The sequence below is a fragment of the Hyperolius riggenbachi genome, chromosome 3, assembly GCF_040937935.1.
Source record: "Hyperolius riggenbachi isolate aHypRig1 chromosome 3, aHypRig1.pri, whole genome shotgun sequence".
In the NCBI taxonomy this organism is placed as follows: domain Eukaryota; kingdom Metazoa; phylum Chordata; class Amphibia; order Anura; family Hyperoliidae; genus Hyperolius; species Hyperolius riggenbachi.
In genome coordinates, this window is record NC_090648.1 from 166,636,324 (window position 1) to 166,654,267 (window position 17,944).

At 44.4% G+C, this 17,944-nt stretch overlaps 1 protein-coding gene across 2 annotated transcripts in view; it reads left to right on the plus strand.

The window, feature by feature from the left end:
• RHCG (Rh family C glycoprotein) overlaps positions 1 to 17,944 on the plus strand; it is a 158,753-nt gene that overhangs the window by 43,972 nt on the left and 96,837 nt on the right. The window contains exon 1 of one of the 2 annotated variants that reach the window (XM_068272468.1): positions 9,336 to 9,634. The exons of the other annotated variant lie outside the window; for it this stretch is intronic. Coding sequence (XP_068128569.1) covers positions 9,448 to 9,634 — 187 coding nt within the window. The 5' untranslated portion in view covers positions 9,336 to 9,447. Of the gene's footprint in view, positions 1 to 9,335; positions 9,635 to 17,944 lie in introns of those variants that run through there. 2 annotated transcript variants of the gene reach the window in all.

The following is a 17,944-nucleotide window of genomic DNA, read 5'->3' on the forward strand; positions in this document are numbered from 1 at the left end:
GTACATGCAAATAGCAGAGGAGTAGCACCCATACAACTGTTCAAACATGACTCCTGAACATTATTACATTTACATTACCTTTTTCATATTGCATATTTTCAGACCTATGAACACATAAAACTGTTTATGTACGGTTTCTGCTATGCATTCACCAGTCATACATAAAATCATTTTACGATGGTGTGAAATAAAATGGACAATATAAATGTGGGGTATAGGTTCTTCTGACTATGACAAATACAGCATGTCTCAGCATAAAGTTTGTTTTATCCATGTATCTATTTGTCCCATTTAGGTGTTTGGCTTTAAAAGAGGATGCAAATCTGGATTTAAAGTGGACCTGAAGATATGTAAAGAAAAAAAAAGGAGTTTCATTTACCTGGGGCTTTTGCCTGAAGCCATCCTGTGCCCATGCCATTTTCAAACAATCCTCTGGTCCCCGCCATGGCTCCGTTTCTTCACCGGTGACTTACAAGTCCATGGCCACAGCACCTGCCCGGCACCCTGGCTGCGCGCATCCACCTCCGTGCTCCAGTGGCCAGGAGTGTCCTGCGCGGGCACAGTATGAGAAAATCTGCGCAGACACAGTGGACAGCGACTGCCAGAAGAGAAAGTGAGCCACGGTGGTTGAACGGAGGATCGTTTGGAAAGGGTGTGGGCACAGATGGCTGCAGGGGGCTGGCAGAAGCCCCAGGTAAGTGAAAGTCTTTTTTTTTTTTACATATCTTCAGGTCTACTTTGAGAAAATACAGAACTGTTGTTTCTGTCAATCCAGGAATAATCAGAGACAACAGGGGAACCTGGTTCTCTGTGAAGAAGAGTATCTTTATTTAGCAGTTTGGGTGGTATTTGTGAGTTTATGCTGCTAAATTAATTTGTATTGCTTATTAATAAAGAAGATTCCGTACTGCTATACCTTCTTTGATTCACTCTTCAAAATTCCACTGAAACTTACACTCACCTAAAGGATTATTAGGAACACCATACTAATACGATGTTTGACCCCCTTTCGCCTTCAGAACTGCCTTAATTCTACGTGGCATTGATTCAACAAGGTGCTGAAAGCATTCTTTAGAAATGTTGGCCCATATTGATAGGATAGCACAGAGCTGGGACAAGGTCCTCCAGCACCCAAGGCTGAGACACCAAAGTGCGCCCCTCCATCCCTCCCCAAGGCTGAGACACCAAAGTGCGCCCCTCCATCCCTGCCACCCCAGCCGTCACACACTGATTGCTATTAGACTAAGAAGCGCCACAGGGCCCACAACCTCCCCAACACCTTAATATCTAGTTATCTGGCTTGCAGTCACTGCCATGTATCCCCTTTTCTTATTTCTTTCTGCTTCAAACACAATTAGGAATGACAGCTGAATGAATTGTGCGCCCCTTCCTACACTGCGCCCTGAGGCTGGAGCCTCTCCAGCCTATGCCTCGGCCCGGCCCTGGGATAGCATCTTGCAGTTGATGGAGATTTGTGGGATGCACATCCAGGGCATGAAGCTTCCGTTCCATCACATCCCAAAGATGCTCTATTGGGGTGAGATCAGGTGACTGTGGGGGCCATTTTAATACAGTGAACTCATTGTCATGTTCAAGAAACCAATTTGAAATGATTCAAGCTTTGTGACATGGTGCCTTATCCTGCTGGAAATAGCCATTAGAGGATGGGAACACTACATGGTGGTCATGAAGAGATAGGCATGGTCAGAAACAATGCTCAGGTAGCCCGTGGCATTTAAACAATGCCCAATTGGCACTAAGGGGCCTAAAGTGTGCCAGGAAAACATCCCCCACTCCATTACACCACCACCACCAGCCTGCACAGTGGTAACAAGGCATGATGGATCCATGTTCTCATTCTGTTTATGCCAAATTCTGACTCTATCGAGACTCATCAGACCAGGCAACATTTTTACAGTCTTCAACTGTCCAATTTTGGTGAGTTTGTGCAAATTGTAGCCTCTTTTTCCTATTTGTAGTGGAGATGAGTGGTACCCGGTGGGGTCTTCTGCTGTTGTAGCCCATCCGCCTCAAGGTTGTGCATGTGGTGGCTTCACAAATGCTTTGCTGCATACCTTGGTTGTAACGAGTGGTTAATTCAGTCAACGTTGCTCTTCTATCAGCTTGAATCAGTCGGCCCATTCTCCTCTGACCTCTAGCTTCAACAAGGCATTTTCGCCCACAGGACTGGCTCATACTGGATGTTTTTCCCTTTTCACACCATTCTTTGTAAACCCTAGAAATGGTTGCGCGTGAAAATCCCAGTAACTGAGCAGATTGTGAAATACTCAGACCAACCCGTCTGGCACCAACAACCATGTCACGCTCAGAATTGCTTAAATCATCTTTCTTTCCCATTCTGACGTTCATTTTAGAGTTCAGGAGATTGTCTTGACCAGGACCACACCCCTAAATGCATTGAAGCAACTGCCATGTGATTGGTTGATTAGATAACTGCATTAATGAGAAATTGAACAGGTGTTCCTAATAATTTTTTAGGTGAGTGTAGATTTCTAACTGTTTGAAATCACCAGGCAGCCATTTATTCACTGTGCCACAAACAAACCCTGTAATTCCAACTCCATAACTAATAACGTTCAGTTTCCCACAGCAGAAAAAACAGACAAATGGACAAGTCCATGGCTCATTTAATCTGCAGGGGGAAGAGAATGCAAACTTAGGTTGTACATGACCTAGTTAAAGCTGTAGATGCCTACAGAAACAGTGAAAGCCTATGGGAACAGATAGGGCCGGCCTGAGGTTTCATAACACCTTGAGAAAACTAGACTTTGATCCCCCCCCCCAAAAAAAAATATGACCCCCAGAAAAACAAGCACAGGAGTAACTGCCCTGCACAGGAAGCACACAGAAATTTTACTGTTATGTACGACAGTTGCATGGCATGCGTTACACTGACAATGTTCACATTATCTGTAATACGCAACGGGCGTCAATACTTCTCTCTGCACATTAAAATTTTATTTGTATTTAGTAAATATGCCCCATGGCTGGGGGATGGATGGAGGGAGAGAGATGGACTTATTGATGGTCTGGGGGACTGAGAGTGAGACTATTGATGCAGGGTTGAGTAGAAAGAGACAGAGGTGCTTATTGAGGTTGCTCAGTGGGCACAGAGGGGCCTATTGAGGATCTTGGGACAGAGAGGAAAATCACTTAGGGTCTGAAGGGGATAAAGTGATGCTATTGTGGATGCTGGGGGCGAATGGGTAGAGAGAGGTGCTGCGGGAGAGAGAGAGGCTTCCTGAGGGTGCTGGCTGGCAGAGGCAACCTTAGAGTGCATGAGCCCTGTGGCTAATGTCATATGCGGGGCCTAGAGCCATAAGTGTAGGCCATCTATCATACCACCATGCTCATGGGCTTGCACACTTCTAATGCAGTACGCCTTATTATTGTTTCAAAGCAATTACGTTTATTTAAGGCCACTAAGCTAACCAATAAACTAGAGATGGGTACTGTTATAATTTAAGTAGGCCTCAGTTATTTGGACTGAGTTTAGGTAAAAGGCCTTTAACCTCCTGGGCGATAATCCCGAGCGGAGCTCGGGGTATATCGCGCAGGAGGATTTCTCAGGCCCTGGTGGGCCGATTTGCATAATTTTTTTTTGTTACACGCAGCTAGCACTTTGCTAGCTGCGTGTAACTTCCGATCGCCGAGCTCGGGGTATATCGCGCAGGAGGATTTCTCAGGCCCTGGTGGGCCGATTTGCATAATTTTTTTTTGTTACACGCAGCTAGCACTTTGCTAGCTGCGTGTAACTTCCGATCGCCGCCGCTCGCCGCTACCCGCCGTGCCGCGCAGCCCCCCCCCCAGACCCCTTGCGCAGCCTGGCCAATCAGTGCCAGGCAGCGCTGAGGGGTGGATCGTGACTCCCTCTGATGTCACGACATCCATGACGTCGGTGACGTCATCCCGCCCCGTCGCCATGGCGACCGGGGAAGCCCAGCAGGAAATCCCGTTCTGAACGGGATTTCCTGCTTACTCTGATCGCCGAAGGTGATCGGAGTGGGTGGGGGGATGCCGCTGTGCAGCGGCTATCATGTAGTGAGCCCAGGGCTCGCTACATGATTTAAAAAAGAATTTTTTTTAAAAAAAAAAGTGCTGCGCCCCCTCCTGGGCGATGCAATTGTATCGCCCAGAGGGTTAAAATAAATAGAGTTTCTTGTGATGCAGGCAGAAGCATCTCAGTGTCTGCTTGAAGCAGATGAATAACAAGCAGATACTGAGAACATGTTCCTGAAGGAAGGCCACAGGCCTACACTGCCCCAGACAAATGGACTACGAGAACAATCAACATAGGCCGTATTTATAAAATACCACATTCTTGTAAGTAAGTGAAAAGTGGTCATTAAATATTAATCGAGTAGGTGTGTATTAGGACACCACGAGGGGTCTAAGCCAATAGTCTGGTCTGGGGGATGGCTAAGATGAGGTCACATTTAACTCTTTCCTAGTCGGTATTAAAGGGCCGGGTGGGCTGACGGAGTTCACTCTGATTCCTACTTTCATGCTCTTCTATCTGCTGACTGGAACACCTAATAATTTCCTTCTTTATGTAATCTGATATAATGTATGCTGTACATAGGTAGTCTAGAACAGTGTTTCTCAACATTTTATTGGTATGTACCCCTTTTAAAACCCTGTACTCCCCAAGTACCCCCTAGCATAGTAAACATTATTACAGGTACCCCTTGACAAATATATATTTAATTATAGTACATGATAATTGGTTGTAAACCATTTCCAAGCATTTACTATTGCTTTTAATTAGCTAAAATACTAATTTGGTGTTTAAATAAGATTTAGCATTTTCTAAAAAACTCTAAATTTGTTATTCTTGGTTAAGTATATCAAGCCTGAGTACCCCCTGGAACCATCAGAAGTACCCCCTGGGGTACGCGTACCACACGTTGAGAACCTAGGGTCTAGAAGATGTAACTTAGAATAGACATAAGAGGACCTGATTATCTTCAGCAGGAAGATAATCACGCTGCTGTAACGCAACATGTAACGCAACATGAGGATTTGCCTGGTCCAGATGGGTTGACGGCCGAGTTTTACAGTGCTTTCAAGTCATTTCTGGCACCACAATTGGCAGAGCTCTTTAATCAATGTCTTGCTGAGGGTGAGTTACCACCATCCATGAGACAGTCAGCGGTGATCCTTTTGTCAAAAGGCAAAGATCCTGAGATAATTGAGAACTGGTGCCCCATCAGTCTTCTCAACATCGACAGGAAGATTCTGGCGAAAATTTTGTTCTGGCGATTGTCTCGGGCGACATGTGTGCTTTCTCGCCACCAGCACTGCTCGATTTCAGGAAAAAGTACTTTCTCAGCACTTTTGGCTGTCCGGGAAGTCCTGGAACGTTGCAGGGCTGAGGGCTGGGGAAAGTATTTGCTGGCACTGGATCAGTCTAAAGCCTTTGATCGGGTCAACCATATGTACCTATGGAGGCTACTTTGTGTGTACGGCCTACAGGGAGGTTTTGTTGATTGGATTCATACTTTGTACAAGGGGGCAGAGAGTTTCATGCTTATTAATGGCTGGGTTGGCGAACCTTTTGAAGTAAGTTCTGGTGTGCGTCAGGGTTGTCCGCTGAGCTCCCTCCTGTACGTATTTGCGATCGATCATTTCGTGAGAAGGTTGGAGAGCGGTGCGCTCAGTGGAGTTCCTGTGGGCATCCCTGGTGTCTCACCCTTCAGGGTGGTGGCCTATGCTGATGATGTGACTGTGGTGATCTCTAAGGCAGAGGAAGCAGAGGTGGTAGTCTCGGAGATTGCCGAGTAGTCAGAAGCATCAGGCTCACAAGTCAATCCAGACAAGTGTGAAATTTTCTGGATGGGGAATGATGGAGAGAGCTTTGTACTTCCTGGCTCCTTTCCCGTGCCCCAGCCGAAAATCAAGATGCTTGGCATCGAATTTGGACCTGGTGACTATGGTCATCAAAATTGGGTTAGTAGGCTGAATGATGTCAGCACCAAAGTAGCACGATGGAAAGGTTGGAAATTAACCTTTAGGGAAAGGGTGGACCTGATCAAGAGCCATCTGGTTCCAATCCTCTTATATGTCAGCTATGTGGCAGTTTTGCCTCAATCCCTGTATGCAAGGATCTGTGATCTGTTTTTCCAGATGCTCTGGGGAAATAGATTAAACATCATGCGTAGAAGCATCACCTACAGAGCCAGGCGGGAGGGTGGCATAGACATGGTCAACCCAATTGTTTTCTTTACTCTGATTTTTATTAAACACAATCTTGGTAATATGTTTGCAGAGAACCCACCTGACTGGGTAGGCATCTTTCGGACCTGGTTTGGGACTTACCTCAAGAGTTGGGAAAGTGGTGGTTCAGTAAAGAGACTGGCGTCACGTTGTGACTATCTTCCGACCTATGTTGTTATGTGCTTGAGAAAATTAAGGCAGTGGGGATTGACTGTGGAGGATATCAAATCGGTCGAGAGGCGTGTCCTTACAAGCCGGGTGGTAGACTCATACTTTCATGAGCCACTGTACCTGAGAGATTGCCCAAGCGTAAAATTGGAGGAGGGTTTGCGACTTCTTAATTCACCGCGGATTCCAAATAAATTGTGGGATATTGCTTGGCTCTCTTTTCATGGCAAGCTTTACGTTAGAAGTAATGTTAAGTGCTTGAAGGTGGAGGCACGTGGATGTCCTCGTGAGGAGTGTGGTGGTGTTGAGGAATCCATGGACCACTTTCTACTTCATTGTCCTTTTAACGTTGAAGTGTATAAACAGGTGGGAGGAAGCCTAGGTATTCCCTTTCTGGAGCGTCTAAGTTACGCAGAGTGGGCGTATGGAGCATTCAGACACCACCAGGGTTTTGATTTATGCACCTTATACTTAGTCAGCTTAGTTGTTAGGCAGCACACATGGTTGGCACGGTGTCAGGTACCACTTAGGCATAAAACCATTCCTGTTCAGGTGGTGGTAGGCAATATTCTTGGTGAGGTATCTAGGATCCGGGACTTGGAGAGGCGTAGTTTGGGCAGAGGTGCCTGGGTTCTTGCGTGGCAGAACATCAGGCCTCCTTAGCCTATCTTCGTCTCTTCTGGGTGAGCTTTCTGTTTTCTTATCACCCTTTTTCAGTTTTTTAATTTTCTTTTCATACCTTTTTTGATGATTGGCCGCAGACATAATTAGTGGAGTTATCCCTCCAACTAACTTATGGGTGTCCTTGTTTGTCCTGTGTTGATTTTGATATTTTTGTCTTTGTTTACCCCTCCTGCATAAATGGCAGAATGCGTGGTTGTTGTTTCTGGTGATAGTCACTTGTTGGGTGTAGGTGATGGATTCATGTTTCCTGTTGTCCTGTCTGGTTTTCAATGTAGATTGAATGAGTATTCTTCTGCTCAGGGAGTTTGTGATATGGATAATTTATCAGCTTGTGCAAATAGTATTGTTGCTAATACATTATGTATAGGATATACAATGTATATATCGATTATGTATGTTTTGCTTTTGTGATCCTTTTGATCACGAATATTATTATTATTTATTGTATTGTATATTTTGTATATATATTTTTTCAATAAAAATCAACATGAGGATTTGCTTGGCTAGGATATGATGAACTATATCTGTATAGCTGTGTATTTAATAAACTCCATCAAACTTTGAAGAAGCCTGAGGAAGTCTATCTCCTGCTTGCTGTGATGAGTCATGTGTGCAACTCTCGCTGATGAGTTTGCTGTTGCCGGAGGAAAAGGTGATTTATAACAGTTTATAACAGGTACTAAGCTGGCTGAGGAACTAAGATGGGTACTAGGCTAGCTGGGCACTACAGATGAATATGAGGCTGGCTGGAGAGCTAAGGATAGGTAGAGGCTGGGTTGGGAGCTTGGGGTAGATACAGGCTGGCTGGGGAGCTAGGGGTGTGTACCAGACTGGCTGGGGATGGGTGCTAGGCTGAATGGGGAGCTGGGGAGCTCTGCGCCACCACCAGGGCACAGGGTGATATGTGCTGTGTCTGTTGTCCTGACTTTGCTGGCTTACTCTGATTCTATGGTGGTATGGTAGAGTCTTTACCTGTTTAGCAAATTCCAAAATATGATGCTACTGAGACCTGTGAGAGGTTGATTGTTGCAGACTCGCGGTAGTTGGTGGTATTTTGCACGCCCATGGCTGGGAGTGCTATGCGCATGACGTAAATCATGATGTCAATGCGCAGGGCCTTGCAATAAAGGACACGTGTGCCGCTGGGTCAGCACCTGAGCATGAGCCAACCAGGAAGACAGTGGCTCTCAGTGAAAGCGCAGTGGGCATGGCTGCGGGGGGGCCCTTCAGGTGCAGGGCCTGGGGCGCATGCCCCACTCCCCCCCCCCACCCCAAGGCTGCCTCTGTGGCTGGGTGTGGATGAGGAGAGAGAAGGGCTTACTGAGGGTGTTGGGGGAGAGAGAGGTTTACTCAGGGTGCTGGCTGGGGGTGGATGGGGAGAGAGATGGGCTTACTTGGGGTGTTGGGGAGAGAGGGGGGTTTACTGGGTGTGGATGAGGAGAGAGAGGGGCTTCCTGAGGATGCTGGTGGGAAAGAGGGTTTTACTAAGGGTGCTGGCTGGGTGTGGATGAGGAGAGAAAGGGGCTTTCTGGTGGGGGTGCATGGGGAGAGAGAGGGGCTGACTGAGGGTGCTGGGGAGAGAGTGGCTCAATAAGGGTGCTGGGGAGGGAGAGAAAGGGGCTTAGTGAGGGTTCTGGGAGTGGATGGGGGAGAGGTTGGTTTGCCGAAAGTGCTGGGAAGACGGTGGGGGGGGGGGGGGTGTTACTGAGGGTGCTGGGAGGACAGAGGGGCTTACCGAGGGTGCTGGGAGGACAGAGGGGCTTACCGAGGGTGCTGGGAGGACAGAGGGGCTTACCGAGGGTGCTGGGAGGACAGAGGGGCTTACCGAGAGTGTTGGGAGGACAGAAAGGCTTACTGAGGGTGCTGAGAGATGAAAGTGATGTTTTTATCTTATTCAAAGAAATAAGTACTTTTGTCAAAATAACAATGTGATTGAGTAATTCTGGCCTTCTATATTCACAAACTGTGATTTGAATAAGGAGCCTGTGTTTATTTTTTATATTTCAAATACACCATTTCGCATAGCATAGGAAAGGAAAGTTCTATATTCATGGAAGCAATTTAATTTTTGGCAGCTCAAGGAATAATGTACTTTCCACTATAATTATCCAGGTCCAACCTCAGACAGGAGCTCTCGACTCCCTTATTATGTATAAATCACCTATAAAATGTCTGTGAATCCCATCTGCATGCTCTCTCCCCTCCCTTCTCTAAGTGAGGTGTGTTACCTTCATGAAGAAGATCCTAACTTGTCACACCCTGAAAATGAAAATATATAATGAAGAAATCTGAGCACATAAAAAATGATTGGTGACGATATCTTGTCACCGGCGTGCTGGCTGAATACAGTGGTGGAAAATGGCGGTGAACACCTGCATGCGATGGAAGCTGCCGCTTATCTGCCTCAGCTTCCAGATTATCTTGATAGTCCTTTTTGGAGTCTTTGTACGCTATGATTTTCAGGCTGACCCCCACTGGACTCTGTACAAGCAAATGAATGACATCACTAGCGATGCAGAAAATGATTTTTACTTTAGGTACTCAAGTAAGTATTATTATGACTTAGATATGAGTAAGCAGTAATATACTTTGACTTCATAATGCAAACAATTTAATCAGAATTATTATTAATATTATTATTATTGTAGTATTTATATAGAGCCAACATCTTCCGCAGCACTTTAAACAGTATATATTGTCTTGTCACTTAACTGTCCCTCAGAGGGGCTCACAATGGAATGAGTACATTTTATAAATAGTTTATGACATTGACACAAAAATACAAAAGTTTTTGGAAGGAAAACTGTGAAAATTAGTGAAAAATATTTTATCCTGCATGCTCACAATTTTTTTTCATAAACATGCACTTAGTTCCTGCATTCAAACTTTTTTTTATAGTTTGTCATTTTGATCATTGTTTAAAGAGAATCAGAGATGTTGGACAAAAGATTTTATACATTCCTGGGGCTTCCTCCAGCCCCATAAGCCTGGATCGCTCCCACACCGCCGTCCTCCACTGCCTCTATCCGCCGGTACCGGGTCCCGTACTTTCGGCCAGTCGAGCCAATCGACGCAAGCTCAGTGCGTCACTGCCGGCGGACGCGGCCAATTGTACGCAAGAACAGGGTCTCCCTCCATATCCTTACGCATGCGCCTGCGTAGTATGGAGGCGCATGTGTAAGGATATGGAGGGAGACCCTGCTCTTGCGTACAATTGGCCGCGTCCACCGGAAGTGACGGGACCCGGTAGCAGCGATAGAGGCAGCGGAGGACGGCGGCGTGGGAGCGATCCAGGCTTATGGGGCTGGAGGAAGCCCCAGGTATGTATAAAAGCTTTTTCATTTTTTAATACAGTTCGTCTCTGGTTCCCTTTAATGGCCGTATAATTAACCCCGACCTTCTCAAAGGACTTGAAAAAAGTTTTATTTTTAGACTCAAATATTAAAAAACAAAAGAAACTCCTAGAGTTTATGAATAATGCTGCTTATGATTTCTCTGTAATTATCCACAGTGTTTATTGTTCAAAACAACAGAGAAATAAAGACAATTATGAAAAGTATTGCAAAACAAGTACAATAAATGCTTGTGGAATTTTTTTTATTAAAGTGGACCTGAACTCTTGCACAGGACAGAAGGAAAACGTAGAATAATGCACCCGTGTGTCTTTAGAGAGTCTAATTTCCCCTCATTTGTGTCTAATAACAAGTTGTAATCTGATCTCTCCCCATGTCACATGACTGCCATGGCAGAGATGGCAGATAAGCTCATTTGAAAGCACAGGATTTTAACAATATGTCTGCTTCCATGAATCAGGAAGTAGAAACTGCAAATTTATTGCAGGATTTGTATCAGCTGTAACAAAGAGATGTTTTTCTTTAAAGGTTATTATGCTGTTGCGTATCTTTTAACACAGAGAGGAAGTTCTGAGTTCTGGTCCGCTTTAAGTGAAGAAACATTAAGACGTTTTATTTATTGTAACCCAATGGCATGAACCCACTGAACTCTTGTTCCAGTTCTCCAGCCTTAAAAATAAAATATAATTTTAGTCTATATAGCATGCAAAAGACAAAAAATACTGAAAATCAGTTTCTCCTAAATTAAATGAGAACTGATATTACTTTTTTTTACCTACTTCCAGGTACTTTGTAACCTTCTAAAAAAAATAATACCCCCCCCCCCACCCCCCTTAAAAAAACAAACAAAAACAAAACACAGATATGTGTGGATAAGTGAAGAAAACATATCCTGCAAGAAAACTCTGTAGAAGAGTTTATCCAATCGGAATCTGTTGCTTCGTATGCTGTAAATGTATGCTGTAGGCTACATAATAGATGGTTGCTACATGCAATAAGGTAATAAAGGTCACAGAAATGCTGAATTGATAGGATGTGTTTCAGCTCGTCGCAGACAGATTTGCTTATGAAGTTCACATGAAACTTAACTTCAGAATGGAAACATGCCAATTTCTTTAATGTGTGCAGATTCATTATAAGCAAATACTATTTGTCACAGAAGAACGAGCTTTGATACTTGTAAAGCACTAAAAGAGTGTTTTGGTGCAAGTGGCATATGCAACAAACAATTCCTGTGCGAGGAGAAGGGGTCCCAATGAAGGTGGATGTTTTTGTGGTGGTGATGGTGGTGGTGGTTGTGGTACACATACATACAGTAAAACCTTGGATTGAGAATCTTAAACTTGGTTTAACCTCCCTGGCGGTTTATTAAAATCCGCCAGGGGGCAGCAAATACGTTTTTTTTTTATTTTTTTTTTTTTTTTTTCATGTAGCGAGAGCGAGACAACGTCTCGCTACAAGATAGCCGCTGCTCGGCGGCATCCCCCCAGCCCCTCCGATCGCCGAACGGGATCTCTTGGAGGGCTTCCCCCGTCGCCATGGCGTCAAAGGGGAATCCGATCCACCCCACAGCACTGCCTGGCACTAATTGGCCAGGCAGCGCACGGGGTCTGGGGGGGGGCGGCTGCGGCGCGACGGATAGCGGCGGATCGGCGGGTAGCGGCGGCGATCGGAGGTTACACACAGCTAGCAAAGTGCTAGCTGCGTGTAACAAAAAAAAAAATTATGCAAATCGGCCCAGCGGGGCCTGAGCGGTGCCTCCCGGCGGCATAGCCCGACCTCAGCTCGGGCTTACCGCCAAGGAGGTTAAGAGCGCTTTACCATACAAGCAAACATTTTTATGAAATTTTGACTTGATATACAAGCAACGTCTTGATATGCAAGCAAAAAAAGTATACATGCGTCACGTCATCACAACTGAGCCGATAGTTCTTCTCCCTTTTGTGCTGCAGGATTGTACTTAATTGTACTTAATCTGAGTGTAGAGACTGTGCAAAGTAACATTTACATGAAATCCCCAAAAGAAACTGTCATAGTTATTTGGGTTGAAAAAAGACATATGTTCATCTAGTTCAACTCATTGTATAAGTTCCTTTTTAAAGCCACACAAAAAGAAAAAGGTTGGCCCGAGTCTACAGATAGCAATGATTCTGTTACTTATAGTATACCTCCCAACTTTTTGAGATGAGAAAGAGGGACACTTAAGCCATGCCCCTGCCACACCTCTGGTCACGCATACCATAAAGATTTCATAAGAAAAATATGTTGTATTATAATTTAAACCACACTGGTCCTTTCTATTCTGGTTCATTTTCCTTCATATTAACATTTTAAAATTAGTAATATATCAATTTAAAGGATGTGAATAAAGTTTAGAGTCAGTCAAACACATTTTTTGTAGATAAATATATATATTTACATAGCAAGAGGGGCAAAGTCCTGAAAGAGGGACAAATGAGGAGGAAGGAGGGACAGAGTGACAGGGCTCCCAAAGAGGGACTGTCCCTCCAAAAGAGGGACAGTTGGGAGCTATGCTTATAGTGAAAGTCTTGTTTACATTTTTATTTTATACTATTTTACTATCACTACTGTTTTTGGATTGTGGTGGAACGAGTCAACTGGGTTTCCATTCATTCTTATGGGGAAATTCGCTTTGATATAAGAGTGATTTGGATCACAAGCATGTTTCCGTAACAAATATTGCTGCAAACCAAGGTTCCACTGTACTTGCATTTAAGCAATATCCTCCTTCAGTTCTTGCACTGTAGTAGGATTCTTGCTTCACCATAAACAGGACTGAACCATCACAATATAAGAATGATTAATAAAATACATTATATTATCATTGTGTATTTATAGAGCAGTGAATCAACACCACTTTACGGAGTCCATAGCCAGTGCTGCTCATCCAGAGTCCGGATATCCGGGTAACCCGGATAACCAACCTTTTTTCAGCTATCCGATTCGGATTCCGGATTTCTGTACAAATCCAGATATCTATCTGCGGATATTTGGTCGCATACCTGGATATCCACGGATATCCGGCAGATATCCGGATCCAAATACTGTAACTAAGGAGATGACGTCCTGGAGCCAATCAGAGGGCTACCAGCAGAAGCCCTAGCAACCAATCACAGAAGGGAATCCTGGCCAGCCCCACCTGACCTCATTGAGCCAATCAGAGGGCTCCCAGCCTAAACCCTGGCACTCAATCACAGAAAGGAACACTGGCCAGGCCCCCCTGTATAATAAGGAGGGCTGCCATGATGAGAAATCTCGTCCTTGCTTGTGAATGCTCACTGAGAGACATGCTCTAGTGCTGCTGGCCTAGCAAGTGCTGTATACAGTGATAAACCTAAAGCGGTTCAGTGATTAACCCCTTCACTATCACTACACTATTGTTGTATTGTTAATTAGCTTGATTTCATTGTGTGACAGTAAGAGTGTGTGCTGCAGGGCTGCTGCAGCTGCTATGTTCTGTGTGTGTGCTGTGCACAGACCAGGCCAGCTGCTGCCTTCTGGCCAGCTATTAGCCTTAGCTAGCTACAGTATAGGTAAGGTTAGGGATTAGGGAATTCTAGTATTACTGTGTTATTATGTAGTTAGTACTGTAGTACTGCAGTCAGTGCTAGTAGTTGTTAGAGTAGTAGTACTACTGTGTTAGCTTACTACAGAACTGCTGTGCTGCTGAGCAGTGCCAGTGTGACAGTTAGTGTCTTCTCCTCTGCTGTCTGACTGTCACTCGGCACTTTGCACATGGCCCTTGGCACTTGGCATGTGGCCCTTGGCACTTGGCAAGCTACACGGGGCACGTGGCACTTGGCACTTTGCACATGGAACTTTGCAAGTGCCACGTGTAAAGTGCCATGTGCAAAGTGCCACATGCAAAGTGCAAAGTGCCACGTGCAAAGTGCCACGTGCCAAGTGCAAAGTGTCACGTGCAAAGTGCCACGTGCAAAGTGCAAAGTGCCACATGACATGTGCCAAGTGCAAAGTGCCACGTGCAAAGTACAAAGTGCCACGTGCAAAGTGCCACGTGCCAAGTGCAAAGTGCCTCATGCCAAGTGCAAAGTGCTACATGCAAAGTGCAAAGGGCCACATGCCAAGTGCCACTGCCAAGTGCCATGTCCGGCATGCTCTTGGCAGACGTTACACCTGCTGCTGCTGCATTGCCCTGCTCCTGCTGCCTTTGCTGCTCCCACCGCCACTGTGCTGATACCACCTATATTTAACCCAAAACACAATTGCTGCGTAATTTTTGGGAGGTGCCTGGGCTGAAAACTGCCATGTCCCAGTTGTGCGGTTGGACTTTGGACACAATGGGGGCTGCACGACCACTGTCTGGAACCTAGTCCTGATGTTAATTGACAGCCATTTTGGGGGGGGGAGGGGGATTTTAAGTCCCCACATCATCAATTAGTGTTCCCCTTAAAAAAAAACCTAAAAAACTTTTTAAAGCAATGTAAAGGCCACTTCTGTTTTTTATATCCAGATATACGAATCCGCCCGGATACCCCGGATACTGAGGTCGGATATCCGATTCGGATCAGAAAATTTTGAAATCGGCTATCCGACCCCGATCGGATATCTGGGGATACGGATCTGGATCCAATCCGAATTTTGAAAAGGGGTATCTGAACTACTACAATGCATGTACTGTATTCAGTGCAAACACTGCAACTCCATATGTAGCATTTGTATTAGCTGAGTACATCACATTATCATGCTCTAGCCCCATATTATACATAAGCTCAACATAAAACTACACACTACACCTACCACAACAATCCTATGTTAACATTAATCATCAGCCCATTAGAGTGATCTGAATGTTCCTCTACTCTGTGGATTGCTATAGACAGGGGCTTTCTGCCAGCTGATGGCGAAAAAGGGAGTGGAGTGTGTATCATAAGCATTGTTTTCTGACGCTCTCCCCCTCCTGAGGGCATGAAGAGCATGGGCATGTGCACAGGATTGATTAATCAGGTCAGAGTGATTCACCACATTTTTCATTATTAGTTTAGAAACACACTGAATGGTTTACTGTACAGCAGTTGATGAAATTCAGTGTAGATCTTGATTTGGGTATCACGGTTTTCTTAAAGGGACACTGAAGTGACATTTAATGTGATGAGATAAACATTTCCAGTCTTACCTAGTACTAGCCTGTGTTCTGTTTTTCTTTTTTGCCAATAAGAGTTAAGAATTCAGGGCTCTAAATGACGTAAATGAAGTTTTCTAGACTGTAATGGAACTCTCTCTAATAAGTAATTAGAGGTCATAAAACTCATGCGTGGCTGATAGACACCTCTGACACAAGTTTTATGGATTATGGTTCCCACTATTTCTGTGAGCAACTCCAACTACTCATTCAATACATGACTCTACTCTAGTCTAGGCTATATATCTATGAATCACTAGGAATTCAGACCAGCACAAAAATATACACTTCATATAGGTTGCTTGTGTCCCTCCCAAAGACAGCTTCACCCTTTACTTGCATGTCAAATAGCCAATTCATAATCGATTCACTCAAAATCAATAAATGTAGACACAGACATTTTGTATAAACAATTGCCAGTCAAAAAGTTGTTCAAATGTTAAAGTGACACTGAAGCGAAAAAAAAAATATTTTGATATAATGAATTGTTTGTGCAGTACGGATAATTATTAGAACATTAGTAGCAAAGAACATAGTCTCATATTTTTATTTTCAGTTATATCTGGGTTTTTTTTTATTTTGTTTTTTATAACATTGCATAATTCTCTACTGTTTGCAGTTTACACATTACACTCAGCATTTTAAATGATTTCACAGAGCAGGCTTATGACCTTTTGAACTTTCCTATGCAGATAAAACAAAATACAGCAACAGACAGTTGAGATTATACGTTTCAGAAGACAGAGCTCTCTGTGATTTTGAAAGTCGCGGAGCTCAGATAAGCTCTTTTGCATAGATAACAACTGGAGATTCTTAACTTCCTGTACTGGAAGCAATATTAGACTCATATCTCTGCTGCCAACGTTATATTTCTTAGATGTACTTAACACATACAAATCATTATATTGTAAGTTTGTTTTCATTTCATATTCCCTTTAAAAAAAATAAAAATACAAGATAGATAACTCAATTTACCATTCTCACTGCCCCGCCTAAACTGTTTCCTGCCCAAAGGGTTAAATGATGAAATGTAAACAGTTTCATTCATATTGTAAATTGACCTACTATCTTGGCTCTGCTTTAAATAACTCTCTTGGTTTCTCATATCCACAAATAAAATCTAGTTTTACTTATGCGATAAAAGATTGACATCACAGTAAGGTCCCTTTCACATGGATGACTGAACTGCGCTCTTGTTGGGCAATAACAAGCGCCTTTTTGCCTGCGTTCAAGGACAGTTTTTGTAATCTACATGGTGGTGTTACCTGGCGGCAAAAAAAATCAACATGTCTCATTTGCGTATGGCCGTAGCCATGTTTAGATGAGACTCCATGTGGAGGACCACCTTTGCGCTGCTTGTGCTGAGTGCTAGCAAGCCTTTAGCCTCCTGTGTGAATAGTCCCCAAAATGTAAATGTGCAATCAATGTGAATTTTTATATACCCTCTAGTGCAGGGGTAGGGAACCTACGGCTCGGGAGCCAGATGTGGCTCTTTTGATGGCTACATCTGGCTCACATACAAATCAGTAGGGGTTGATTCACTAAACTACACTGCTCAAGCAGCACAGCTTAGTGTGGCAGCACAAGTAAAATTTTCAAAGTAGCCACGCTACTGCTATATCATGCACCACTAACTAACTCACGCTCCTTCCAAAATGAACAGCTGCTCCAATTGTCCCACTCTGGACCCTGTCAGGTCCAGTGACTTTGTAGGACAAGATTCCTGCACTTTGGCCCAATAGACTGCCTGTCACTTAACAGGCAGCCTATTGGTCCAAAGTGCGGGGATCTCGTCCTACAAAGTGAATCAACCCAACAAGTCAGCTAATTGTACAAGCTGTTAGTCTGTATTTCTCCTGTCTGGCACTCTGGGAAATTGCTGATGTTGATGAAACCCAAGAGAAGCTGAAGTTGATTCTGACACTTCCGCTGTCTAGTGGATCAACTTTATACTCCTCACCATTGCAACAGGGACATGAGCTCTCTGCTGCGCATGCGCACTGTCCAAGTTTAAACCATATTGTATGGTTTATGTGTGATCTCACGGAATTACATTTTAAAATATGTGGCTTTTACGGCTCTCTCAGCCAACAAGGTTCCTGATCCCTGCTCTAGTGTATAATTGCTCAGTTATTGGAGTTTTCAAAGCACTTTAAAGGGATACTGTAGGGGGGTCGGGGGAAAATGAGTTGAAGTTACCCGGGGCTTCTAATGGTCCCCCGCAGGAATCCTGTGTCCACGCAGCCACTCACCGATGCTCCGGCCCCATCTCCCGTTCACTTCTGGAATTTCAGACTTTAAAGTCTGAAAACCACTGCTCCTGCGTTTCCGTGTCCTCGAT